Source organism: Alligator sinensis, unplaced genomic scaffold (genome assembly GCF_000455745.1).
Source record: "Alligator sinensis unplaced genomic scaffold, ASM45574v1 scaffold637_1, whole genome shotgun sequence".
Lineage (NCBI taxonomy): Eukaryota > Metazoa > Chordata > Crocodylia > Alligatoridae > Alligator > Alligator sinensis.
In genome coordinates this window covers 838960-866539 of record NW_005842368.1, presented here as the reverse complement: position 1 = coordinate 866539, position 27580 = coordinate 838960, and the positions used below count along the sequence as shown (strand labels likewise).

The 27580-nt window shown below is 46.9% G+C and overlaps 1 protein-coding gene across 1 annotated transcript in view; it reads left to right on the top strand.

Annotated features, from left to right (window-relative positions):
* ELP3 (elongator acetyltransferase complex subunit 3) overlaps nt 1-27580 on the top strand; it is a 127707-nt gene that overhangs the window by 32018 nt on the left and 68109 nt on the right. The window contains exons 8-9 of the mRNA XM_006029257.3: nt 19479-19640; nt 24012-24138. Coding sequence (XP_006029319.1) covers nt 19479-19640; nt 24012-24138 — 289 coding nt within the window. The remainder of the gene's footprint in view (nt 1-19478; nt 19641-24011; nt 24139-27580) is intronic.

Below are 27580 nucleotides of genomic sequence, written 5' to 3'. Positions count from 1 at the left end.
GACACTGAGCTTAATTGATATGTAGATGTAGTTTCTAGTTTTCTCCTACAGGAAGCCACTTCAGGTTTCTGGCCTGCTCTGAGTCTTGCCACACCCATGCAATGAGTGTGCTACGTCTCTGGCAGTACTTGGCAGGAAAAAGAAATGCACAAAAAGGGGGGTGCAGGCAAGAAGGGCTTCTTGTTAGAGTAGGATTCTGAACAAGAGCCAGCACGGCTTCATTGCGGCAGGGGTTGTTCTGCCCCTCGGCAGGTCTTGTCCTGCCAGTCTCATCTCCTTCTACGACCAGGTAACTCGCCACCTGGATGAGAGAGAGGAGGCCAGCATTGTATACCTAGACTTCCAAAAGGCCTTTGATCTGGTATCCCATGATGTTCTCATGGGAAAATTGGAGGTTTGTGGGCTTAACTGCAAGACAGTTAGGTGGGTAGGAAGCTGGCTGCGGGGTCGGACCCAGAGAGTTCTCATGGATGCATCTGTGTCGTCCTGGTGAGAAGTGTCCCTCAGGGGTCCGTGCTTGGTCCAGTGCTTTACAACATCTTTACCAATGATTTGGATGTGGGGGTTAAGAGCTCGCTTGCCAAGTTCACGGACGACACCAAGTTATGGGGGAGTGTGTTCGTGCTTGAAAATGGGCTACAGATACAGGCGGACCTAGACAGGCTGGCAAGTTGGGCGGATCGGAACCAGATGAAGTTCATCATTGAGAAGTGTAAAGTGCTCCATCTGGGGATGAGCAATCCCCAACATACTTACAGGCTCGGTGGCGCCAAACTGACTAGCACCACGACTGAAAGGGACCTGGGGGTAATAATAGACCACAGTATGAACATGAGCTAGCAGTGCGATGCTGTAGCCATCAGGGCAAACAACACTGTGGCGTGCATCTCCAGCAAAGCCAAGGAGGTGATTCTTCCACTCTACTCAGCAATGGTGAGACCACAGCTGGAGGACTGCGTCCAGTTCTGGGTGCCGCACTTCACTAAGGACGTGGAAAAACTTGAGAGTCCAGAGAAGAGCCACCCATATGATCAGAGACTTGTGTGGCAAGCCATACAAGGAAAGGTTGAGAGACCTGGCACTCTTTAGCCTAAAAAAGAGAAGGCTGAGAGGGGACCTGGTAGCAGCTTCCCACTATATCAGGGGAATACATCAAGAGCTTGGGGATCACCTGTTCACCCAGGCACCCTTGGGGAAAACCAGGAGTAATAGCCATAAACTCCTGCAAGTTCGCAATTCAAGCTCAACTCTAGGAAAAACCTCTTCACAGTCAGGGTGTCCAGACTGTGGGATAAGCTCCCTCCAGACATGATGCAGTTGCCTACCCTGGAAATCTTCAAGAGGAGATGGACGATCACTTCGCTGGGGTCACTTGATCCCAGTTGTCTTTCCTGCCTGGTGCAGGGGGGGATGGACCCAATGATCTTTTGAGGTCCCTTCCAGCCCTTTACAATCTATGAATTAGAAGCACTTGGCAGCACACGTACCCAAAGCGATTTAGCAAACACATGCTCTTCCTCACTGGGGGATTGTACTGCAGTGTTATTGCGATGATGCAGAGCTTCTGCAGCAAGCCTCCTGCTCCAGGTACTGCACGTCTGCCCTCAGTGGTACCTGTAGCCATTGCTGTACATAGCTCTTGAAGAGCCTTGGCCCGGGAGGACACTAGGAGAACAACCAAAGCCTTATGGGTGTGCTCTGAGGGGAACTAATTAAACTAGCTTAACTCTAGGCCCCCTGTGTCTATAGTTAACACATGTTGTACCCTGTATCGCATCACCCTGCATTACTGTAAGTCTTCATAGAAATGCTGTGGATCTCCACACTAGCCTATTTTGCTGTGCTTTCCTAGAGGTCATAGAGGTGGAACTGCTAGTGCAGTTGGCACTTTGATTAGCAGCCCCAGTGCATTAGCAGTTGATGGGGCCTGATCTGCATTAGAGCTACCACCAACAGAAAATCAAACTAGTGTAGCTGCAGTGGGACCAGTGACTCGCCCACCAGTGAGACAAGCTTAGGGTGTGGTAGAAAGTGCTACAAGAGTAATACGCTTAGGTCAGCTTCATGTATGGCTAGGACCTCCCTGAGCAAGGCAGGCATTGCTAATTGACAGGCGAGTAGTGAGACAAAAGCCCTTTAGACAGACAGTAAAGCAAGGTTAACTGGAGCTTTGAAAAACATGGTTTGCTTAGGTATATCACTGAGGTCATGCAGTGAAGTGGTCACCAAAGTGGGAATCCTACCCCTCAGAAACTGTGAGATAATTACATGGAAAAAGTTACCATTTCTCCAGTTGTCAGAAGATTCGGTTCTTTAATAAATGAGGTCTTGTCATTAAGTTTAGGGTTTTAGGGGTTTTTTTTCCCAATTCAAAGCAGAAACCATAGTGTTTCATTTGCAGCTTTGGCTTATGGCTGCCTTTTATTATCTGCGTTTATAATTTTATTGATATAATTGCATTGTTTCCTAAAAGCACCAATCAAGTTCTTTTCTTTCACTGTTTTCTAATCTCCCAAGCTGTTTTCTAATCTTTTTATGGAAGCATCATTGAAACGAGATGATGCTCCTTTGATCTGGTGGTTGTGTACTACTTCCAAATTCTGTACTGGGCGCAGGGTTTTTTTGCCATCAACATCCAGTGTCACAGCACCATTACAGGGTAGGGGAATACTATCCTCAATTTACTGCTGCAGGATGCGGCCACTAAGAAGTTACAAGGCCACACCATCACTATCTGGGCTGAGATTCAAATGAGATTTTTCATTTGCTTTAGAGGTGCACTATATCGGTCCCATATCGGCTTGGCACTGATATAAGGAAAATTGACTGTATCGGCAATCAGCTTTTTTTGGCTGATAAATGCCCCGTGCAAACACATCTGCAGTGCAGCACACGTGGCCAGGAGTGCAGCCCAGCAGCATGAAGAGCAGCCGGGTCTAGCTGGTAAGCCTGTTGTGATGGAAGGGGCCTGCGCAAGGCAGATCGAGGCCCCAGCAGTGAGGGAGCGAGTGGGGCTGGAGCTGAGGCAGAGGCAGGTGCTGCACAGCCGGGGTAGAGCAGGGCACGGAGCCACGAGTGGCTCATCCAGGGAGGGAGGTAGCAGCTCCTGCTGCTGCATGCACTCCAGGAGGGCATGGTGGGGGGGGGTGTCCCCATAGCTGTGCACAGGGCGAGGGCGGGCTAGGGCTGGGGCTGAGCCGGGCTCTTCCCAGCAGGGGGGCTGGGCCAGGCTGTGCTCGGAGCGGGCTGGCCCAGCCCCCTGCTAGGAAGAGTTTGGAACTGCCCCAGCCCACCCTCACCCTACATGCAGATCCGGGGGCACTCACCCTCTATACCCTCCTGGGGTACATGTGGCAGTGGAAGCCCCCGCACCCTCCAGACAAGCTGCTCGTGCTCTGTCCCCTGCTCTGCCCTTGCCCCAGCCCCATTTCCTCCCTCACTGGGGCGGGGCCTCAATCTGTCCCACCCAAGCCCCTTCCCTCCCCCCATGCCCCTTCCCTCACAACAGACTTACCAGCTGGATGCTGCTTTCCAAGCTGCCGGGCTGCATATCAGAATCAGGTTGGTATCAGCCGATATGGCTCGTTAAAAATCAGTCATTGGTATCGCCCCCAAAATTCTCTGTTGGTGCATGAATACTTTTCTTGTCTTGTGCCCTAGACTGCAGCTCATGCTGTTCTCATAAGTGTTGATGAAAAATGCTTTGACTTCAGTTTAGTTATTCTAATAAGTGAATCTGTCATATCCATTCTTCATAATTTTAGATTTAAGAGTCTCTCTCTCTCTCTCTCTCTCCCTCCCCCTCCCATTATCCCGTGTCCCCTTATTTTATCAGCAAACCACCAATAATGTGGCTCTCTGTGTAATTAACCTACCAATTCGTGGCAGTCAGTGACCAACAGACATTTTAATTTTTGGTTTTCCAAGATCTTCAAAAGAAATTCTGCAGCAAAAGTATGAGAAGTGCCGGATGATTTTGGTGACTTCTGTATGACACTTCTATGGCAGCCTTTATTTCATTGCTTGCAGCAGACTTAAGTTGCTAACTCATCTCAGTGTCATTGTCCAGACATTGTTCACTGTACGTGTAATGTGGTGCCTATTTCAGTACCCTCAGAGGAGCAGCAAATGTTTAGAAAAATGAACATAGAGCAAGAGCTGCCCTATGGAACCAGCAGATACAGATCATCTGACTGAGATGGCATTTATCTTGAGATCAAACAAAATTGCAGTGGCAACCATGTGCAGTCATCTGAAGGAGATGCTCTTGGGTATTTAGTAGAAGTTCATTGTACATTGCACTTGGAATAGATGGTAGAAAGAGGGAGGAATGGAGACCAAACACATTGTGCAGCTGTATGTTGTTTTTTTAAAGTACTTTGGGACTAAAATCTTTCCATAAGCATTATGCTAAGTGCTCATGATTGAGCACAAGTGGACAAAAAAAAAAAAAATCAGATTTTATTCCAAGTGTGGAAAGACTTCATTTTTTTCCGGAAGTCTGCAACTTAAATCAAAGTAGTTTTGTTTTCTTAGTGTTTGGAACGGGTTTTCTTGGAACGAGCCTGTCGTTCTCTGTAAGCCGAGAATTGGTTTTAGAAATAGTTTTAATGCTGTGCGGTTGCTTTTTTGTTCAGAAGTGACCTCTTAAATGCTGGTGTTGAAGGAGGGTGACAGAAGAGGTCCCAATCCATTTTCTATTATTTAATAAGAGCTGCCGTTAAGCTCAGGAAGTTCTTACCTTTTTTGTAGCGTGACCACGTCTTGGGTATTATCTCTCCAGGCGATCACAAATGAGAGCTCTTCTCTCAGTTATTACTCTGCATCTCTTTGGTAAATACAGTGATTCCTTTCATGGGGAATTATTTAGTTATTCTTAACTGTATTGATGGTTCTTTGTTTCCCCCGTGCTGCTTTTACAGAGAGCTGGGTTCTGCTCGGTAAAAAGTTTGCACATCTGGAGAAGGATGCTGAAAACAAGCCAGTTACCATGTGGCTGGGCAGCTCTCCTTGGACAGCTGGTGAGGGGGCCACAGTTTGAGGGCAGCTGGTCTACTGACCTGAGCATAGACCTGGGAATTAGACACTATATAATCCAGGGGTGGGCAAAATGTGGCCCGGGGGCCAGATGTGGCCTGCCAGGCCATTCTATCCAGCCCGCGGGGCCCCTAAAAAATTTAGAAAAGTAATATTTATCTGCCCGGGGCTGCCTGTCATGCGGCCCTCGATGGCTTGCCAAAACTCAGTAAGTGGCCCTCCGCCCAAAATAATTACCCGACCCTGATATAATTACTAAGTATTTTCTTAATTAGAATAATGTGGGACAAAGATGCCTATAAATGCAGTTGTAGTTTAGTTCCTGCCAGAATTGTACCTATGTGTTTTTTGTTTGAGAAGTTTAGCTACAGCTTTAAGGTCATTCATGTTGCTGTTCTTTTTATTGAATTTCACTCAGTGATTCGTTATTGGGGGGGAAAAAAGGCATACTGTTGATTTATCTTGACGATAGATTAATGCATGTAACCGTAGGGAGTTCTGTCTGGGTTTTCTTTGTTTTTCTCTTCCACCTCTCTGGCTAAGGGAGGTGAATAGCGTACCCTTGAAAGTTCACCAGCTACAATCCAGGAATTGCCCACAAGGTGCTGTATGTGAAGCGTCTGAGAAGTTGATGCGGAAACCTAGGGTGATGCGTATGGATTTTGATTGCAGATTCATACGTGCGCAGACGTCCAGCTTCGCTAAGGCACATTGTCATGTCTCATCGCATCCCATTTCTCACGTGCTGCACGAGCTCTTTATCAGCGTCACGATCTCTCTGACGCCGAGTCTTTTGCCAGGTTACGCTCATGTTGCATGAAAAATGAAAATGGCTTGAAAACTACAAAAACCCATCCCTTGAAAACCTCCTAAGTTATACCAGAGCTGTTCCCTTTCACTCAGGGCAAGCACTAAAATGAGCCAGTGAAATTTGAACTTTTATATTTAAAGGGTTTGGACTGAGATGTGGGATAGGCTTCCGGGGCTGTCTTTCTTTCTTTGAATAAAGGATGTGCAGCTGTCGGTTTACTTCCATTTGTCAGGACTGCAGCTCACTAAACCAGCTAGGAGGGGTTGGGAGGGGGAAGTACTAAGTTACAGTTGTTGCTTTAAAATGGACTTTCTCTTAAATGCACACATCTTGAGTCTTTGCCAGCAAACTACATAACTGTGGTGTTTAGATCCGTCAGTCCCATCTAGATAGGTCATGTCTCATCTAATGATGATGTGATGGCGTTTTAGGCAAGAGGATTGTTCTTGAATCTTTTAAGTAGGTAAATGATGGTACTTAATAACAGTTGGACAAGTGATGCCTCAATCAAGTAAACAGCCTTGTTTTCATGTACTGCAGCTATTGTGCTGTTCGAAAACTGCGCCTTGGGAAATTAGGACTGTTAAGAAATCAAACCATTCCACCATTTCTGGTAGTGATAAAAGAAATGGCAAGATGCTGCGATAAAAATGCAGCTGTGCCGTGCACGGTTAGCACTGAGCTCGAAGGGATCCGTACTGTGGCCATTCTTCATTCATCACAAATGTGATTTGATTGCTCACAGTACGTGTTTAAATATGCCTGTAACACTTATTTAGCAGGAAATTATAGAGTTGGAGTTCATTGTCGCTGCCTGTTGCTCAGAGACTGCAGCGATAACAGAGCAAGGCCATTAGAGAGAAGTAGAATACTTGAGCCCAGGACCTTGCTAATTTAAAGAGTGTCGGCCACAGAGATGTGGAGTTACTCTTTCTGAGATCTTTTATTCCATCTATTCCATGCAGAGAGAACTTAGCTTGTAATTTTCTATGTATGTATGTATATATGACCATAGGGGTTTCTCTTGAGCCAGGCACGGGATCATTTTCAAGTGGAACAACAGAGCCTCTGGACACCTTGGTGTGCAGACTGTAGAAACGCCCAAGACTTCGGGGCTCCTGAAGAAGCACTGCTTACAGTCAAGGGCAGAGAAAGGGTAAGGGCTTGCTCACAGTACAAGTCTTTTACCAGCAGATAGTTGCCACCACAATGAAGTTCCCATAGCACATCAGTCATATATGGCTTGTGGTAGTTGCAAGCAGCTCTTGGCAGTACAGCTTGGCTCCCCTACAGAGCTGTGCTAGCGGGGCAGGCAGCACACCTTGCACGACATCTGCTGTTGGAGGGGTTGTGGAAGCTGGCAGAAAGCTTGGACCTATCTACAGCTGTTTCGAGTGGCCAAACAGCTTGTTTCTCAGAGCTGCTGGCAGAAGGAAGGCGTCTGCCCCCACAGAGGCGCCGCGAGCGTGGACACTCGGTTCTGCTGGCAGAGCCGAGTTTTGTAGGCAGAAATACAAAGCAGACTTGGCCTAAATCATGACTTTTACACGACTTGGGGACTTGCCTAGAATACTGGACCTTCACGACTTCCTTACAACAGCTACCCACCCGCTCTCCCTCGAATATCTCTTGCATTCCTCCTCCCTTTTCTACTTCCCTGCCCGTTGCCGTCCTCGTTCTCTCCTCTTGCTCTGACGGTGCCTTCCTTTCCTCTGTTTCAAACCCAAACGTTTCAACCAAAAGCAGGTTTTAGTTCATACAGGTGGACTATAAAAAAGTTGAAAAAAATCAGGAAACCTACCGTGTGTCTGATGTCACCCCGATCACTTGGCTTTTATGTTGTATCCTTAGTTTCTCTCTTGAATGTGAAAGCACTTTAGGACACAACTTGTCTAACTGTATGGTGCCTTGCATTCTGGGCCCCTGATTCTCATTAAGGCTTTTCAAAGCTGTCGTAGTATAAACTGTACATGTAAATACTTGATTTGGCGAAGTTTTAGATGCCTTAACTAACGACGCTGTCTCCTGATCAGAGTTTCATTGAGACAAACCCAAGGTGGTTGTTTTAATGTCAGTATTGAGCCATCTGTGTTTTCCCAACCCAATTAAAAGACTTTTGCAGTTGTGGGTGGGGGAGGATATAAAAAACCACCATTGGACACAACATACCAGTTTCCAGCTTCCTCTGTAAAGTGAGAATTCAATCTGTTGGTTTCAGTGACTAAAAAATAGATACTTATTTCCACGCAAAAACTATCACAGTAAAACAAATGGGATTCTGTGTTTCCACCAGCTTGCTAAAAAGAGTTGATATTCAAGTCACTGTTTGAGTAAAATCCAGAGATTTTTTTGCTCCCTACCACATCAGTTTGTCTAGTGTGTTGCATAGCTCCCTTAGCCCGCGAGCTGATCTCCACTTCTTGTACTCCCCTGTCTGTAGTCGCCTGCTGTCTCTGGGTTTGTACCTGGATTGTAAGGTGTTTGGGGCCAGGGCCGCCGTTTTGTGCTCTTTGTGCAGCACTGAGCAGATTGGCTTGCAGGTCCATTACAGTTAGGCACCACGATGCAGAGTATGTTTGTACAGGGAAAATAAGATCTTTTATTGAGGAAAACATCTGTTTCTACTCAACCCAAGCCAAGTTGACAAAAACAAACCGAGCACTTGTAATCTAGACCTGGGGTTGGCACACTTTTCTGGCAGTGGGCTGGAATGATCCAGCTCTAGGTTCATGCGGGTTGCCTCTAGGACACGGTCGCCACCACAGCATCTCCCTGCCTCTGACTGCGGGCACCGTGCGTGGAAAGCCTGAAGCCCCTGCTACCCAGCTGCAAGTGCGGGGAAAGCCCCGAAGCCACCCCTGCCTCGCTGCAGCAAAATTGTGCATTGCCAAATGCCACCAAAGCCAGGACTCTGCAGGCCTATGGGCCACAGGTTGCCAACCCCCACGTAGAAGATGGAGATTCTTGTGAATATTTTTTTTTTGTAAGAGAAGAAGAGACCTTTAAGCTTGCAGACTGAGGCAGTGACTAGGGAAGATCTGTAGCTCCAGGCATTTTCTCAGGTTCTCTTCTTGTGCCTTTCTTTGCTTTTAGACCATTCAGGTGCATCTGTAGCCCTTGGCCTTGGGCCATCAGGATCCCGACAGCCCTGCATCGGTGCGTTCCCCACTCGGTTCCTGTTCACTGCAGGTATCACGTTCCTGGGTCTTCAGAGAAGAGTGTGAAAAACTTGCAAGTCAAGTCAGCTTAGCACAGTGGCGCTTAACTGTTTTAGACTCGAGAAAAATGCCAGTTTTAGGTTTCCATTCTTTGACTGCAGCAAAACAGAAAAGCAATTTTTCTTTTGCAAGTAACTCAGACCATAACAGGTCTGAATGGATTGAACACTATGAATTCCTCTTGGAAATCTCTGAGTTTAGCTTGTGAATCGTGTTTGCACACCTAACAGTGTTAGCAGTACCCCGCAGGATGCTTGAAAAGACCTCAAAGCAGCCCAGAGAGCCACAGCCTGGCGGAGAATCAGTGCTTCGCATGAGCTCATAGCGTGGTGCTGTGGCCAAAGGGGCTATTCTGATCCTTGGATGGATAAACAAGAGCATATTGAATAGGAATAGGGAGGTTGTATTACATCTGTGTTTCATTCTGGCGTGTTTGCTTTTGATATCCTGTGGCCAGTTCCAGTGTCAACAGATCGAGAAGGATGTTGCAAAAATTGGAGAGAGTTCTGAGAAAACCCATGGAAATTATCAAAGGATTGGAAAACATGTATTAGCATGAGAAAATCGAGGCGCTCAATGTGTTTAGTTGAACAAAAACAAAGCTAAGGTGTCTCTTGATAACAGTTTGAGCATGTACATGGGAACAGATCTGATACTAGAGGGCTCTCCAGTTTAGCAGACAAAAGTGTAACAAGGTCCAGTTGCTGGAAGTAAAAACTAGACAAATGGGGTCTTTGAAGAAAGCATACATTTTTATAATGAGTTATTTTAAACTGTTGGAACGATTTAACAAGGGGTGTGGTAGATTTGCTCACCACCACTGGAAGTGTTTATATCAAGACTGCACACTTTTCAAGAAGATGTGCCGGCATTCAGATAGGAATTAATTGACAGACGTCCTGTGGTCTGTGTTATGCTGGAGGCGAGACTGGAGCGTCCTAGTGGTACCGTCTGGGTTTAGACTATATTTAAAGTTGTTCTAATGTTCAGTTACCCTCATTGTCCTTAGTAGTTTTAAATATTCTAGTGTCAGTCCCTAGACAGTTATAGGGATGAACTGATTTAAATCACCACTTTTAATCATGACTTTAAATTGCCAAAAAAAGGAAATCTTGATTTTTAAATAATAATTGTTAATGTACACTTTTAATTAATTTTCTGGAGAAAGGTTGATTCTCATTGGTTGCTAACAATATGCCGATACCAACCAGCATGGTTTTTAACAACATAACATTTTGATTTACAACTAAATATAGCCTTTAGGCTAAATTTTTGTTTTCTTGTTGGGGGAGGTATGCAGAAAAGGGAAAGGCAGGTCCTTCCCATTAGACTGTTTTATTTCCCAGCAGTTGCATTTGCTACCAATGATAGGAAGAATTCAAGTTGCACTATAAATACGTTCAGGGCCAGAGCTGAAGTTCCAATCTGCGACTAATTTAACAGGTGTAGACACCACCTGCACCTGCCCGCGTCTCAAACCAAGCCGATACAATACAAGTCAAAAATTGCAGGCTGTCTTAGTTAAGAATATTCCCAAAAGCTTTTGTAGGGTTTTTTTCTGTCCGTGTTCCCCCCCGGTATAGCCAAGCATGAAAGTTATTTAGGGTTACAGGAGCTTCCGTCCTTATTTTATCACTGTCCTGCTTTTCTCTACCCAGATGCTACCTCAATCAAAATAATATGTAGCCAAGACCCTCTATCCAAAGATTCAAATAATTAAATGGTTACTGCGATAATTCTCCACAATCAAAGGCACGTCCCAGTAGTACATAGGAATGTGAGCTCAACGCTCGGCAGTGTCAATGAGTCCTCTTCCCTGGGTTGCTCAAGTGTGTTTTAATGGCAGAGCATTGACAGCACCCTTGTTCCCCTGCTTTACTCGCTTTGTGGGCAAGTTAGGGTGTTCTTTGCTGTTTTTCAGTAATATATCTGGTAGTTTTGCAAGATTTTCCATGTAGTTTGTTTGAAATAGGTAAGGTTGCTAGTGCTCAACCTCTGGCCTGTGGCCCAGATCCAGCCCATGGAGCTGTTTTCACCTGGCCTGCATGGTCCCCCACCAGTCTGGAAATTCGACAGTGGAGGAGTGGTGGCAGCGTTAATTGCTGCTTCCCTACTGCCAAATTTCCAACCCGATGGGGCACCCTGCAGGCCAGGTAACATGGTCCAGCCCCAGTGCACAAGGTTGCCACAGGGTTAGATCCTGCACATGGGGGCAGATCTTGGAGATGCAGCAATTAACGCTACTTCAGCTCCCTCAACACCAGATTTCTGGACGTGTGGGAAGACCTATGGGCTGGATGACATGGCTCTACAGGCCAGAGGTTGAGCTCTACTGGACGAGAGGACCTGAAGTCCCTTTCAGCCCTCCTTTTATATGATTGTAACTGCACGTAAGGCATTTATTTACTCAGTTGTATAACTCAACATATTTTTACTTAGACTTGAAAAAAATTACAATTTTTATTAAAAACTACCGGAAGGACCCGTTCTTTGCCTGAGTCATTATTTTTGTAATTGCAGTGTTTGTTTATTTTCAAAGAACTTAGTACAAGATATTTAGGTTAAAAATACTGTGTATTTTTAAAGAATATAGCACAACACCTTCAACATTTAACGTGGAATGACATTTTAAATGACATCCAAATGAATGATGTTTATTGTAGACTTTCTTTGTAAACAATGTTCGCGGTGTTTCCTGGTGGCACCAGTATATACGACCCTCTTCAACTACCAGCTCTGGAGGAAGCCACATATAACTGTCCGTGTGAAAAACCTTGCTTCCTTAAATAGTCACTGGAAGCCCCAAAAAGGGTCAAGTGAAAAATAACCCGCTCTAATCTTCTGTGTGTTTCTCTGGTACGTCTTCTATGGGGATTCCTCTCTAGCTTCGCCGTTATTCTTAGGGATGAACAGCTTGATTATGGGAACGACTTCGGGTCTGTTCACCAAGGGGCATTGCCTGCCACGTCTTTGATGATTGCTTCCAGATTGGAAGGACGATGTTTCGGTCCCGTCTCCCCTTAGTGTTCCCCCTTGGTCGTTCCTGCTGCTCTGCCTTTGTGGGGCTCCAACCTCCCCTACACCCCGCCTAACACCAACCTTGATGTCATCACCTGCGCTGATGAGGCTGATGTCCTGTGCCGTCTTTGATGCTTGGGTTCCTGGAATATGATAGCGGCTGGGTATGAAAGATGTTGTTATCCTGAGTGCTTCCCTCGGCCTTCCTCCTTCCCAATTACATGTTGTCCGTCTTCGGTGCCGGTCTGTCCCCCGTTGCGTTCCTCTGCCCCAGGTTCGGTACTTGCTGTCTTGCCTGTGTCCCAACTCTGCTGAGTTCTGCTGGGCTCCAGTCTCTGCTGCCAGCTTCCTCGGTCCACGTCAGCTCTGTGGACCACTTCTCAGGCCCCTTCTGGCTCTGCGTAGTCATGGAGACCCCTTCTTGTGGTATCCACCAAGTCCCCTTGCTGGGACTGTTTACGTTCTTGGGCCCCTCCAGGCTGGCTGGGGACGCCACTTCCAGTCCCCGTCCCCCCTGCTTGTCTTCCATCGGGCTTTTTATCTTGGATCCGGAGGTCTGGTTGCCCAGTCGGTCCCGGCACGCTGTTATAAAGCGTGCCCACACCGATGAGGCTGCTGATCCCAGCTGTCTTGGGGTCGGCCATTTTTTTCCTTTTTGAAATTTCCTGTGGCAGCTCTGCCTGCCGCGGTTTCACTTTTGCCGCTTTGATCTCCCCATGCCCATGCAGCATCCCGCCACCTCTGCTCCATCTCGGGGTAAGTCTTTTTCACACCCGCCTATAATTTTCCTTGGGTGGTATTCAGTGATTTTGGAAGGTTTAGAGTAGATAGGACCAGCCATTCTCGAGTTATAAGTGATGCACACTTCATTTTTATATATATAATATGTAATATTAATATGTAATATATATTTATATTACTTTTTATTAAAAATTGTGGGTAATTGTTGCATGATTATAGGTTTTTTTTCTTTATTGTTTGTGTCAAGCTGTATTCAGATAGAAATTGGACTTAAATTGCCATGAACAAAAAGGCATTAAAATTTGTGTGAGTTTATATAATGCTGGATGCATAAGAAAATGTTTATCAAATCATATATTGCACTTAAAATGATTTATTAAAGTATCAATAGTTTGTTTCCAATCATTGGCTTTTAGAGCTAGATCTTACCTTTTTCCACCTGCTTTCATTCAGTTTGTTTCTAATGTTTTTTTTGACCATGTCACTTAACTTTGAATAAAATAGATATTAAAAATAACTAGTCAAGTTGATTTAAATATGTTAATACAAGTCAAGTAATTATCTAATTTCTTTATTGCTGATTGGGAGATAATATCTGTTTTATGCACTTTAAAACAAAGAATGACATTTGCCAACTTGGTTTTAAAAATATTTTAAGATATTTGACAGGGAACTTTAAAAAGAAAGTCGTGAACTTTTTCAGTTCCCTAAACTTTTCTTGGTAAGGTTTCTCTGCTCTCGTATAGATGGTTTTTATAAAGCATGGGGAAATGATGAAACAGACTAAACACCCAATGTTGTTAAATGTATAAAATAAGTTGAGGAAACAAAATGAATTAGGTTTTGTTCTAGCAACTGCAGGTGCTGCCTATTAGTGTTAGGTCCAAGTTTTCACAGAAAAATATGGTTTTTTGCAAGTAAACGTTACACTTTGAAAACACCTGCCACACAGTCGATAGAGGTATGTGAATCTAAGAAGATTCCTAAGTAATGTTTGCTCTGATCTGTTTCCATTTTTTGTGGTAGAAAATTCCTTTCCTATATTCCATTCCTACCCTCACTCCCCCGTTCCTTCATAATCTTAGTATTTAATTAGAGATGAACAAAGATTAAGTTCAAAGTGAAATAATAGATTTACATTTTGGCAAGTGAGGGTAATGCCAAAATATTTTTGTTCTTTTCCTGCCTTTTTTTCATTTCCTGTCTTTAAGGGGGTGAAGAAAACTCTTTGCTGATACTTTGCTTTCCTTCCTTGGGAGTGCTTGGGGAAACGATGAGCTAGATTAGTTACCAGAATCATTTGCCATTGTCAAGGGGCTCACACTTTTGCCCCCTTTCTCTTTGCGAATTGCCACTAGTAGTTAAAAACTGCACCAGGACTGAGTGGGCTTCCAAACATGGGCTTCTCTGTTGAAAGATACATTTCATCTGCATATAATCGAAATGTTTACTGAATTTACCCGAATCCAAGATGGCCCTGAATTTAAGATGACCCCTCCCCCCCCACTAAGTATTCATGCCATCCACCATTGCAGCAGGCAGTAGTGGGGAGCAGACAGTTGTGGGGGTGTTGAGCAGCTTGCCCCTTTGTGCCCCTGCCCCATGCAGTCTCAGGGGTCTCCTGTCTCCTTTCCTCCCCCTGACTTTTGCTCTGACATCAGCAGGCTCCGTTCCTGTTCCAGCTGGGGTTCCAGCCAAACCCTTAGCAGCAGCAGCGGTGGCAGACATTATCACCGCTACTACAGGGCTGGGCTGGGGCCATGCTCTGTGCCTTGGGTTGGGGCCATGCTCTGTGCTCCAGGCTGGAGCAGGGATGGAGCCTGCTGGTGCTGAAACAAAAATAAGCAGGGGGGGGGAGTGGAGGGGAGAGCAGAGGCTGCCTGCCCCCGTAGTGCCTTGTACTCGATTCTAAGATGAGGGGCTCTTTTCCCCACGTTAAATGGAGTAAAAAAAATCTTGTCTTGACATCAAGTAAATATGGTAAAAGAGACTTTGCAGCTAGACACTTGGCTGGTCAGCACAGGTCTGTTGTAAAAACACAAAGCTGTTAAACATGAATCGACCAGATTTAGTCCTTTCTTTCAGCACATTTAATTGATCCATGCCTTTCTTTCCTTCCGTACAAGAAGTACATTCATTCCCAGGAGGGAATATTGTGAATGGCAGTGTGATTTTTAGGCTCTTTCAGTTGGGAACAGTGGGCATGCCTACACGAGACGCTAACTGCTCAGGAGCCTAATATTGCACTACTGCGCATCACAGCACAAGCAGTGCTAATCTGCTACTGCACGGTATTATTAGGCTACTGCGCAGTAGGGTCACTAAAAAGCCATTCGCTGGTGCTACTACGCAGTAACTCGTTACTGTGTATTTATATAGTACTTGATTATACAACTACTAAATTAAATGCGCAGTAACCACTGCACATTAATGACCGTGTAGACTCACCCAGTGACAACAGCTGGCTCTTGTAGAGCAGGATTGTTTGGATAGATAAAGAAAATTCAGCTAGTCCTTTTTCAGGAAGATAGTGCCACGGGATCATAGATTCATAGATGTTAGGGTCGGAAGGGACCTCAATAGGTCATCGAGTCCGACCCCCTGCATAAGCAGGAAAGAGTGCTGGGTCTAGATGACCCCAGCTAGATGCCTATCCAACCTCCTCTTGAAGACCCCCAGGGTAGGGGAGAGCACCACCTCCCTTGGGAGCCCGTTCCAGACCCTGGCCACTCGAACTGTGAAGAAGTTCCTCCTAATGTCCAGTCTAAATCTGCTCTCTGCTAGCTTGTGGCCATTATTTCTTGTAACCCCTGGGGGTGCCTTGGTGAATAAAGCCTCACCAATTCCCTTCTGTGCCCCCGTGATGAACTTATAGGCAGCCACAAGGTCGCCTCTCAACCTTCTCTTGCGGAGGCTGAAGAGGTCCAGGTGCCCCAGTCTCTCCTCATAGGGCTTGGCCTGCAAGCCCTTAACCATACGAGTGGCCCTTCTCTGGACCCTCTCCAGGTTATCCACATCCCTCTTGAAGTGCGGCGCCCAGAATTGCATGCAGTACTCCAACTGCGGTCTGACCAGCGCCCGATAGAGGGGACGTATCACCTTGGATCTGTTCGTCATGCATCTGCTGATGCACGATAAAGTGCCATTAGCTTTTCTGATGGCTTCGTCACACTGCCGACGCATGTTCATCTTGGAGTCCACTAGGACTCCCAGATCCCTTTCCGCTTCTGTGCCACCAGGCAGGTCCTGGGGACCTCAGTGATTTGAAGTAGACAGTGCTGATTACAAATCCTGAAACTAATAAGCTTTAGTTCCTTGCTCATGTCCTCCCCCTGATACTATGACATCCATTTAATTTGTTTTCCTAGTTCACTTTTTTTAATTACAGCTCAGTGGCACTTATTTAAAGCACAGAGAGTGTGTCTACACGTTATGCGTTAATGCGCATTAGCCCAAGTTAATGAGCGTTAAGGGTGCACGTCTACACATGCGCGCCCTTACTGCATATTAAAAATGGTGAATTTAGGCTATTTGCGCCTAAATTCGATACCTGAAAATGCAGGTATCAAATGTAGGTGTGAATAGTTAAAGCTCATTAACGCTGTGTGTGTGGACTGACTTGGGACTAACTTTAGTGCCAACACTTTAATGCCTGCACGTGTAGACACCTGCCTAACCCCACTTAATACACATTAAGCTAATGCCTGTTAAATTTAGGCACGCTTCAGTGCGCATCTAGGCATGCTTAAATGCACGTGTAGACATGCCCAGAGAGTGTCACTACCTATTCTACTGGTATTATTTGTAACGGCTGTAGTTAAGGGCCTTCAGATATTCAGTATATTCAACAGTTTGGAGTTTGGCCTCATTTTACTTCAGGCGGAGGGAATCATTTTTGTCTCTTTTCTGCCTCTTTCTTTTTTGTACGGTATTGCTGGTGGCTTATTCCTTGTATTGCCTCTGCTGTGATGATGCACACTGTCCACGTGATGACGTGTGCTGTCCAGAAGGCAAAGTTTTGCACTGTCGGACATGCTGGTGAATGTCACGCCGGCAGTACGCTCTCAGACATGCTCGCTGATTATTCAGTAGCGTGTCAGATGGGCATCCTGCCAGCTGAAGTTTTTCAAGTATGTTTTAGGTTAGTAGATCAAAAGAATGATCTGTGAACTGTGGAATACAAGAAAAGGCCATTTGTTGTATGGCTCTTCTCCCAGAATATCACATCATTAACCCAAAGGGCTTTAATGGTTCTGGGAGGACTAGCGAGTATCTTTTAATTTGTCTTTGCCTTGTGGAGGGATCCTAATATCAGTCTTGATTTGGTATTCCCTTGCTTCTGTAGTTAAGTCGAACCCTCGCACGCTATAATCGTAAGTTCTTGAGGCTTATTTGGTTTGGTAATTTCCAGTGTGTGCCCTGAAGCATCGTGCGGTGATATTGTCTAATCTTGCAAGCTGAGTGGGGTCGATAGTCGGATGAGAGCTCCAAGATGCATCTACTGAAGTGCTGTAGGAAGTGGTGCAAAGTTCCTGCATGAGCTGCTCTTTCCTCCATCAACGTGGACTAAATAACCTGGTGCAGTGAAAATGGACACTTCGCTAGGGGCGGCCCCCTCTTTCCAGTTGCGGTCCTCATTGCTTCTAGTCAGTAAGATACCTCCTCCTCCTAAGACGGTATAATTTCCAGTGAGAAGTATTTCTGTAAAATTGCCGTTGCTAGAAACTTAGGCCAGGAGTTGGAGCACACGTGCATTTCAGCCCCCTGGCTGGAGAGCGGCATAGATGGGCTCTCCAGGCAAGGGGAACTAGAGGTCTGCTCCTGGGATCACCCCTGCCCTTGCGGGGGCTTGCTGATTGACAGTCTGCCCTCTCCCCTGCTTGGGAAGGGGGCAGGCTGTCAATAGGCAGTTTCACAGCTAGAGGCACAGGGACCACCAGCTTTTAAATCCCTGCATGTGCAACCCAGCTGGGTTGCGCACACAGTGATGTAAAGCTGGGGGCGTTGAGAAGCATGGCAAGGAGAGCCCCCCATCCTGGTTCCCAGCCCTGCCAGCTTTTAAATCATCACATATGCAGCCCAGCCTCTGGATACCCAACTCGCTGAGCCTTGCCATCACAGTGCAGCTGCCTTCTGCCTCTCTCTGCTCCTACAGGTCAAGCCATGGCAAGCCTCCTGGGGCTCTTGGGGGGCGTTCCTGCTGCAGGAGAATAGCTCTTCCCCTGGCAATCAGCTGATTTTGTGGGGGAGCGTTTTCCAAGGAAGGTCTGCACAGGGGTCCCTGACAGCTTGCCCCCAGGCCAGTGCTCTCCCTCCCTCCCTCCCTCTCTCTCTGGGAGAGTGGGTGGGAGAACAGAGGTCTATGGGATATTGGGTGCATCTGTCCTAAGAGAAGCTTACAGCTGTGTTCAAGTTAGATTAAGAGGAGGGAGATCTTCCTCGTCTAACTTCTTGAGGAAGAGTCGGTACTCTCTCTTTTTGTGCCAAGATAAAGGCTTTTCTCCTGGCACAAATGTACAGTAATGCCTGTGGGCGGCCCAAGAGTAGGATTTGGGTAGATAAGGGCTATCACTCCTGCAGGTTCATTTGGATGGGACTTCCTCGCTTTCTGCTCCGAGTTTCTACGTAGCGCTGCTGTTTGTATTGCACAGCAGAGGTGGCTGCATTTCAGTGGTGGGTGAACTGATTCTTGAAATGCAAGAGATGGTACGATTACTTATTTGGGGGGAAGCTATGACCCGTAATGCATTCTTCCCTTTCAGATCCTTGGTTAAAAGCTGCTTTAAAGTATTTTCTTTTGATTTCTTTTTTTTATTAACCCTACTTCACCACCACTGAATTAGGGTTTCTGGTGACCTACTGAGTATGAATTACTAATGGAAAGGTGTGTTGTTTTTTTTTTAATTATTTTTTAAAATATCGTTTGTCAATGGATGTGGTGTGTGCATCACATCACAAAAAAAAAACAACCTTGTAATGAAACTTGCTTGTGCCACGTTGGGTTTGAACTGGCGGGACTGAATCAGGCAGAGAGATGCTCTGGAGCTTTGTGTAGACTCCCTGTATGTGGTGTTATCGAAACATAGCAGCTTGGGTCTAAATCATGCTCCTTGGCTCTTAGTTCCTGAGAGCATAACTGTATTCCCCAGGGATAAAAACCACATGAACCGATAGTCTAATGTTTCATCTGAACTGAGGTTCTGCTGTATGTGGAGTCACTTGAGCCAGATACTTGTATGCAAAAATTAGGTGGGTAAAAGTCAGGCTGACTCTTAGGATAAAAGGGGGTGCTAATCCCTGACCCTCTTAAATTTTATAGCCCACTTTCTCTTCTGTTATCCAGGCCTCAAATTTGGCTGTTGCTGCAGAGGGCTGGGAATCTTCCCAACAGATACTGTTTTTGAAAAAGTATTTTGCTATTTCACTTTAGATAAAAATACCGTTACACGTGTGTAATTAGTCATTTTTGCGTTGTGAAGATGTTGGGTCTGTTTCCATGACGAGGCTGTCTTGTTCTGTGACCCCGTTCCTGGTTTTAGCTCGGAGGATTACAAGAAGCTGGCACTTGGAAGTCTTTGGACTGTTTTTAAGACTGCCTATGCTGATTTCTGATCGTAACAAAGACGGGGGGGGCGTTTTTTGTCTGTTTGCAGATATTCAGAACGGAGCCTCACAAAGTGCATTGGGATCACAATCGAGACCAGGCCTGATTACTGCCTGAAGCGTCACCTGAGTGACATGCTGTCATATGGCTGCACAAGGCTGGAAATCGGTGTGCAAAGCGTGTACGAGGATGTGGCCAGAGATACAAACAGGTGAGAAGAGTATTTTGGTGAAACGCTTAATGTGACTGACTGTTTGTGGGTTTTTCCCCTGTCGCACTCGAGAGCTGTGATTGTTCAAGCCAGGTGCCATGAGACCTTTTTACAGGCTCCATACAGTATTAATTAGGAATTTAGGGTTTTAACATGATTCACAAGATTAAACCCGGATATTTCAAATAGGTATCCGTAGTGTCAAATCCATTCTGCCCTGTTGTGGTTTTTCCTCAGTTCTTTGCAACAGAAGAATTGCTCTTACCATTTTTCCACAGTCCAGAAACATGGGAAAGCTAAGAGCTGACATCTAAAGGGGTGCTTTAAGTCTAGAAAGGTTGAGAAGCATTGCTCTAGAAAGTGTCTGGAAATGAATACTTCATGGTTCCAGTTTAATGTTGTATAAGATTATGCTGGTGTTCCTGTCCAACCAGTATTTTATAGTGTGGTATGCTGTCTGTTTTTATGGCTCCATAAATGCTTGCAGCCCTGTAGAGTAAATAGGATATGTCCAAACAACAGTCAGCACCCTTGTCCTGAGCAGTTTGTTTTGCAGGCTTGAGCGAGTTAAAAGCCCTGTAAACTGTGTGACATCCTTGAAGGATATTAAAGGACAGAGAGGGCACTTAGACCATGTAGAGCATGGGACTGGTCTAGGTAAGTGTTCAGCAGACAGACATGTATAAAGCCAGAAATGATACCCATTCATACATTAATCAGGGGTCATTCAAAATAGTGTTTCAGGATTTGGGGAATGTAAGAAAAGTCTATAATTTGCTCTTTGTGGTCCTGAACCACTCGCACACAAACAGTGCTGTACAGAGAGAACAGAGTATATAACGGGTTGTTCTCCTGAAAGCTGCGAGGATGGGAGAAGAAAAGTCTCTGCTGTTGCAATGCTGGGCATCTTTCTGATTTTCCTCTATTTTATATAAATCTGCTCTCTCACAGGCCAGTTGCTTACTTAAGATTTTTAATACTCAAAACAATAGGTAATATACTGAGAAATTTGAATATGGTTTGACAAGCAAAGAGAACTTAGAAGGGACAATTCTGCTATAGCGGAAAACACCGGAGGTTTTCTTATGGAGATTTGAACTTAAACTCCGAAGCCTGTTTTCTCCCAAGCTTAGTCTGTAGTTCAGGGGTGGGCAATTATTTAGGCCCCAGGGCCGCATAGGGAGTATTTGATTAGCTGTTGTGGGCCCCGTGCAACAACTTACCAAAACTCCCTGTGGGGCTTTGGGGAGCAGTGTTTGGTAGCGGGACGGGTTGGCGAGGCCGGGTGGCGACAGCTTGGGGCTGGGGCCCAGGCCGAGCCGCAGTCCACTCTGCATACCCTGCCCTGTGGGGTGGGAGGGTGCTCGTTGGGCTAGGTCCTGGGAGCCAGCCAGGGTGAGGGGAAGCAGGGGGTGCTTGCAGCAGAGCTTGCACTGGCAGTGTGGTCTGCGGCTGTCCCCACGGCCCTCCGCATGGGACAGCCCATGCCATGCTCCCAGCCCCAGCCAGCACACAGCTTGTGGTGGCACCGGTCCCAGCATGGCTAGAGCTGGCTGGCTGCTGCTCTGCCCGCCTCACCTCCAGTAGGTGAAGCTTCCCTCCCACCTACCCAGAGCAGCGCGTCAGGAGCAGGTGGAGGACCCGAGGAGCAGAGCAGCACTGGGAACAGCCCCGCTAGAAGCTGCGCATGCTGATCAGGGCCCAGGCTGGCAGGCATGTGCGGGAGTGTGGCTTGGGCTGCCTGGTGAGAGCGGATGAGGCTTGGCCCCATGCAGAGCAGCTGCAGGCCAGATCTGGTCAGTTGGCAAGCCGGATCTGGTCTGTGGGCTGCATTTTTGCCCATCCCTGCTGTAGCGTGTCTGGAGCGTGAAGATAGTCCCATTGCTGCTTAAAGGCAAGATTCAATGCCTGGCTAGGCAAACAGCTGTGGCGTCCCAGAATAAATCTAGCCTCCTGAACAAGCCATGCAGCTGAGTAGATACCTACCCGCAGACAGCACTGTTCTTCCTTTACATACCAGAGCTTTGTGAAGGGAAATAACCAAGAGCAAAAGGAAGTAGACGCTCCTCATTCTTTACTAGGTGCATTAATCAGTGGTGAATTCTGACACAGTCCTCCAGCTTAACACTTACCTTTCTTGAACTTATTTTTTAACAAATTCTTTTAAAACCATTGTGCTGTCCCAAGCTGGAGTTTTCCAAGTACCTCTGCTATCCACCTCTGTGATCTTCTGTTTTTAATCTCTTCTCTTGTTTTGACCATCCAATTACATTTTTTCTTGCAGCACCTTTAACCGTATATCTCTGCTGCTTCGAAGGCTGGCATGTGAAGCCTTGCCTCTCTTGGTATTGGCCCTGCGGAGGAGTGAGGCAGGATGTGGCAGGCTTTTAATTTCACTCATAAGGAATCCATTACAAGATTAGATTTTTAAAGGTTTGGGAACTATTGCAACTGCTTGCAATGTGTCTAAGAGATTGCTGCAAGCTTTCCAGACTCCCTCAGAGTAGAAAATTGCTGTTTTCACATACATATCTATGCCAACTTCTGCGTTTTTTAAAATACGTTTCTGCTTTTTAAAGCAGTGAATTGGAATATTTTTAGAGCAGATTGATATCAGTATTTCTCTGTTAGGATGGCTCTAGGTTCCTTCTCTTCATTTAGTGTGTGTAGTGATGATTCCTTTTTTTTTTTGTAATTTTCACATTTTGCTTGTAGCTAAATGTCAGATTACAAGCAATTAGCCTATATGTTTGGAAATTGCTTTCCATTATGTATCATAAGTCATTAGTAGGGTTTTGTGCGCTTGCTATTGCTGGGAGGCAGAAAAATATTTAAATCTAGGTTTAGGCATTGACTTATTGATGCAACTCGGATCCTTCTTCTAATAAGGAAATCATTTTATTTATGAAGTGACTCTTCGTTCCTTCCCCTCCAGCTTCCCAAAGTGCTGAATAATAGCACCCCAGAACAGATTTATAAAAACGTCATCATGCTTTTTAACACCGTACAAAATAAAACGGCACTCGTAAAAAACCGTACGCAAACATGTAAATGAGGCGACGGGGGTGGATCTTGCAGAGCACGGGGAAAGGAAAAGGTCCACAGTGTTAGAGGAGCAGTTGGTTAATGGGAGCTGAGTTTAGCAAGGGAAGGGGCTGACAGGACTCTCCGGATAGCACTCCACAGCTCAAGGCGTATCACAATGAAGTACAGTCGCTGGCCGATGCAGGATGTAGTGGAGGAGTTCTCAAAAGGGCAAAAATAATAGGAGGGAAGTGAGGATGAAGGAAGAGGAGGTGCGAGAGGAGGTGGATCTCCTGGACCTTGCATCCTGGGCAGGGAACACCATTTATTTCAGAGGCCCCAGAGCTCTCAGCCCAGAACTTGGGGAGTAGCAGCAAGAACAGAGGGGAGAATAGCTCTGCTCTTGGCCTGGCCTCTTAGCAGCTGCCTTGCTGGGGGGAAAGGGTCGCTGCCAGAGTAGAAACAGAAAGTTGTTGAGCTGTAGAGGTGGAAGGGGAAAGTTTCTTGCTTGTGGTCAATCGTTTAAAAGTTCCACTCTTGGCTCCAGGTGTTACTCGGGCGTCTCTGTCCTCCTCTGGCTTCTGCACTGGTTTGTGGATTGGATCGATGGGGGCGAAGCCAAATGAAAGCAGCCGGGGGTGGGGACGGGACACCAGATCCAGCCCTCAGGCTGAACGTTTTACACCCACCGATCTGAGAGACTAGAGAGTAGTTGCCTTTTTCCAAAAGGGGTGGCTTGAACGGTCCATACTGGCAAGCAGTGCAGCACGGGGGGACTGCTAGCTAGGCCGAGTAATCAGGTGAGACTATTTACCTCTCACTTCTGCTCCTCTCCTGTTATGTTCCCATGTGTTGTCTTAAGTTAGAGCAGCTCCTTCTCATACAGCCCCAGAATGGCAAGGCTCTGATCCCATTTTAGCCTGCTTGGTGCTGTTTTAATGCAAATAATATTTCAGCAGCTTCGAACAGCTAACTTCCTGGCCGTAACAAGGTGAAGGCAGCTCCAGGCTGCACGGTAGAAATCTGTTCTGCTGTGACCCTTGCGCCAGTCTCACGGTGCCCCTGTTGAGGAAGCAAAAGGCTCGAATGTTTTCTGGTTAGATTATAACTTTGCTTTTGTAACTGAAATGATGGTGTTGAGTTCATAATCAGGCTCATCCCTTCATTTCTCCTGTCAAGGGAGAATAATGGGAGACTTGCCTGCTAGACTCTAATGCTGATTAAATGCATCAAAATGCACCTGCTCCCTGTGCAGCCCAAGACTGCTCTTGTTCGCTCTCAGTGTGACAACCGATGACCGTGCACATGGGTGTTTGGGTTTCTTTCATCGCTTTTCCTTCTCCCCAGGGGCCACACCGTGAAGGCCGTATGCGAGTCATTTCACTTGGCCAAGGACGCCGGGTTTAAAGTGGTGGCACACATGATGCCCGACTTGCCGAACATGGGCCTGGAAAGGGACATCGACCAGTTTGTTGTGAGTACAACTAGACATCGTTGTGCTTGTGTCTTTTCACCTCAGTGGATCTGATGTTTCCTCTGTTTTTTGGCTTGGTTATGGTTGGTGTCCTATCCAGTAGTGCCTTCTAAGTACCCTTCATACAAAATTCATTTTCAGGTTGGATGAGGAGGAGGAGGAAGATTTGGTTGAGCTACTTGATCTAGAAAATTGTCTCCCTTCCTTGTGAAAGACTGAGTCATTAAGGTCCCTGTAGAATATGGTTTTTCTGATATTAATTAATTAATGGCTCTTTTGGTAGAAAATAAACTTGATACGCATTAAAAACTTGCAAGCAAATGCATCTAGGGAGCAGTCTTCCAAAATACAGTTACACAAACTTTTAAAGTAGTAATGATGTTTCCCTATGGTTTTTTATAGCACGTTTCTGAGCACTTCATAAATATTTAGTCTCTCGGCACCCTGGCAGTATTAGCCCATTTTACAGATTGAGAAACTTGCACAAAGTCACAGGTGAGGTGGCAGGTAGAGATGAACAGCTCCTGACTCGACTCCTTAGCTTTCACAGCTTGTCTTTTGGGTGGCCCAGAAAATTGTGGTCCTGACCATTTAAGGAGCACATGGTCCACGTGGTGGGTTTTTTGGGGAGGAGGAGGGCTGTTGAGCATGGTGTCCTGGCCAGCTCCCGCATGCTGGCGGGTAATGGGGACACGGTTAGTATCGTGTTACCTGTGGCACTTAGAGGCCTCGGTCGTGGAGCAAGAGATGGGTTGGGGTCCAGTAGGACAAGTGGAGGGGTTAGAAGAGCATCTGGGGAGGAGGAGGGAGTTGTAGGAAGGAGAGACAGGCTGAGGTACAAGGGGGGGAGGAAGGCCCTGCTGTATTTTGTCAGCTTTCTTCTGAAAGCAAATGACCAGACCTTATGTGAAGAGAGGAGAGCAGGGCTTGAGGAGCTATGAAAGAGCAGCCACCATCATGAGCATGGGGTTAGGCTGGAATAGCAGAGGTGTTTTAGCAGGAAACATGGAGAAGTTGGAACAGGAGAAAACCCATTTCTACTGGAGGAAGTTGATGTGGTTGCAGGTTTGTGTCAGCGCAGCTCTGCAGCGCGCGAGCAGTGGTTGAGGAAACAGGTGGTGGGGGGCAGGACGGGTCCTGAGGCCTGCGACTCAATAGAGGGTCAGCAAGTGAGGAGAGCGAGGCAGGAGGAATGGGCAGGTGGTACAAAGGCCAAAAGGGAAAAGAGAGCAGGAAGAGCCGGCTAAGAAGGTCAGCTGGACCGGCAGCTGCAGAAGGGTTGCGTTTGGATAAAGACCAGTCCAACCCCGTAGCTGCACATCCCCTGGCTTTCCTGTACAGGCCTCTGGGTAAGGGCAGGTGCAATGTTTGAAGCAATTCGGAGGCAGCTGCACTTGAAAAATGGACGCTTCAGCTGCAGACCGATGCACAGCTCCCTGCTGCACCCCCCTGGTTGGGGTGCTTCAAAATCACCATGTCTGCACGCAGCCAAGGGGTGCAACAGGGAGCCGCTGGGACTTGGAGCTGCGCTTCCTCTCCCCATCCTCCCTGCCCCGCAGGGTAGCAGAGCTGTCACTTGAGTGCTCTGCAGGCTCCGCTCCGCAGCAGTTCCCTGCCTCCGTGCCCCTCTACCGGAGCCAGGAGTCCAGAGGCCATGCACGCTGCGGCGCTGGTGGGTGCGCTCCAGAGGAATGGAGGCAAAGTGCACAAGAGAGTGCTCACTGACAGTGTGCTCTGCTCTCTTTCCCCTTCCCCTTTGGGGTGGGGAGCTGAGCTCTGCGGGATGCTGGAGGACTCAGCTTTCCCCTGCCGTGCTCTGCGGAGTGTGCACACAGTGCTTCTGCCATCTTGGGATGCTTCAAAGGATATGTCGGTCTGTCTGCTCACCCTTTGATGGGCTTCAGGGGCCTTTGCGGCTCTTCAGGCGTTACATCTGTCCAGGCTCTTCCTCCAGTAAATGGCTCTTAATGTATATGTATTCAATAAGCATTCCTTGCACGAAGTTGGTTCAAGTGGATACCCTTTTATTTTTTCCAGTCTCAAGACTATGCACTTAGCCAAGTACAAGGTACCCTTTTTATCTCAGTGTTTTATAAACATGTAAAGAAATGTAATTTCTCATGTGGTTTCAACTGGGTTTGTTGTTGAAGTGGGTCTGCGCGCTACTAGAAAACTACCAGGCTATATAAACCTGTTATTCCACACTTGTATATACTTAGACGTTTATTACACAGAAATAATGAGAGAGTAAAGCGAAGGACCAAGTAAAGAGCATACTAATTGATCTGTTGTCTCTGCAACAGTACCAAGCAGATGAGTTGCAGAGTTAAGTTTCTTGCTTTATTATGATTTAAGATAGAATTACAAACACTGTCATCACAGCTACAGTCTCATAATGTGCCCTTAACTTTGCAGAAGAAAGATGCCTCTAGCTTACTTTTATTCTGTCTTTCTTTAAAAGAATTTCTTTATTTCTTGTTTTGTGGTCATTAGGAAGGCTGGAGAAAACGAATCCAGTCACCCTGAAGATAAAGTTCTTCCTAGCACAGGCTTGTTTTCCATTTTTCCCTGTGTCTGAAAGAGGAAGGATTGACATGACTTCAGAAAGAGATCGGAGCACCTTGCTCTGGACACTAGCTGATGCATTACTTTCAGTAACTTTTGCTAGGGAAGTCGATAGTTCCAATTACAGGTTTCCCTCGATTTACGCGGTACGTGCGTTCCCGGAAAACTGCATAAATCGAATTCTCATAAAGGGAACCCAGTTTATAATGTCAGAAATAGGGATACGTTCCCACGGTGGGGAGGGAGGGAGGTAGTAAGGCTGGGACTAGGGAAGGGGCAGAGGGAGGGGTGCAGCGCAGCTCATCAGCTGCTCCCGGGGCTGCAGCAGGGAGCAAAGGAGAAGGAACTGTTAAGTGGGTGCGTGGTGGGGGGCACGGCTCTTGCTGCTACACGCACCCTGGAAGGGCTGTGCTGGTCTCTTCCTGTGGGGTATGTGCCTCCAGATCCCCACGCGAGATGAGAACAAGCTGCAGCAGACTCGGGGCGGGCAGTGGCACTGGGAAGGGGGCTGCTGCCACCTCAAAATTCACTGTAGCCCCCACAACCTGCCCTTCCAGCGCCACCACCAAGTGCCAGGAAGAGCCTGGTGCCGCCAGCGGCCCCAGCCTGCAGTGGTAGCCTGCTCTCATCCCATACACAGATCCGTGGCCACGTGCCTCCCGGGAAGAGCCAGTGCAGCCCCACGGCCTTCCCAGGATGTGTGTAGCAGCAAGAGCTGTGCCCCCCCATCCCGTGCCCTGCACCCACTTACAGTTCCCTCCGCTTTGCTCCCTGGTGCAGCTCCAGGCCTCCACTTCTCCCCACTCACCCCAGCCCCTGATATAGGCCCCTGGAGCAGCCAGCGCCAGCTGCCTGCACCCGCTGGGCTGCACCCTGG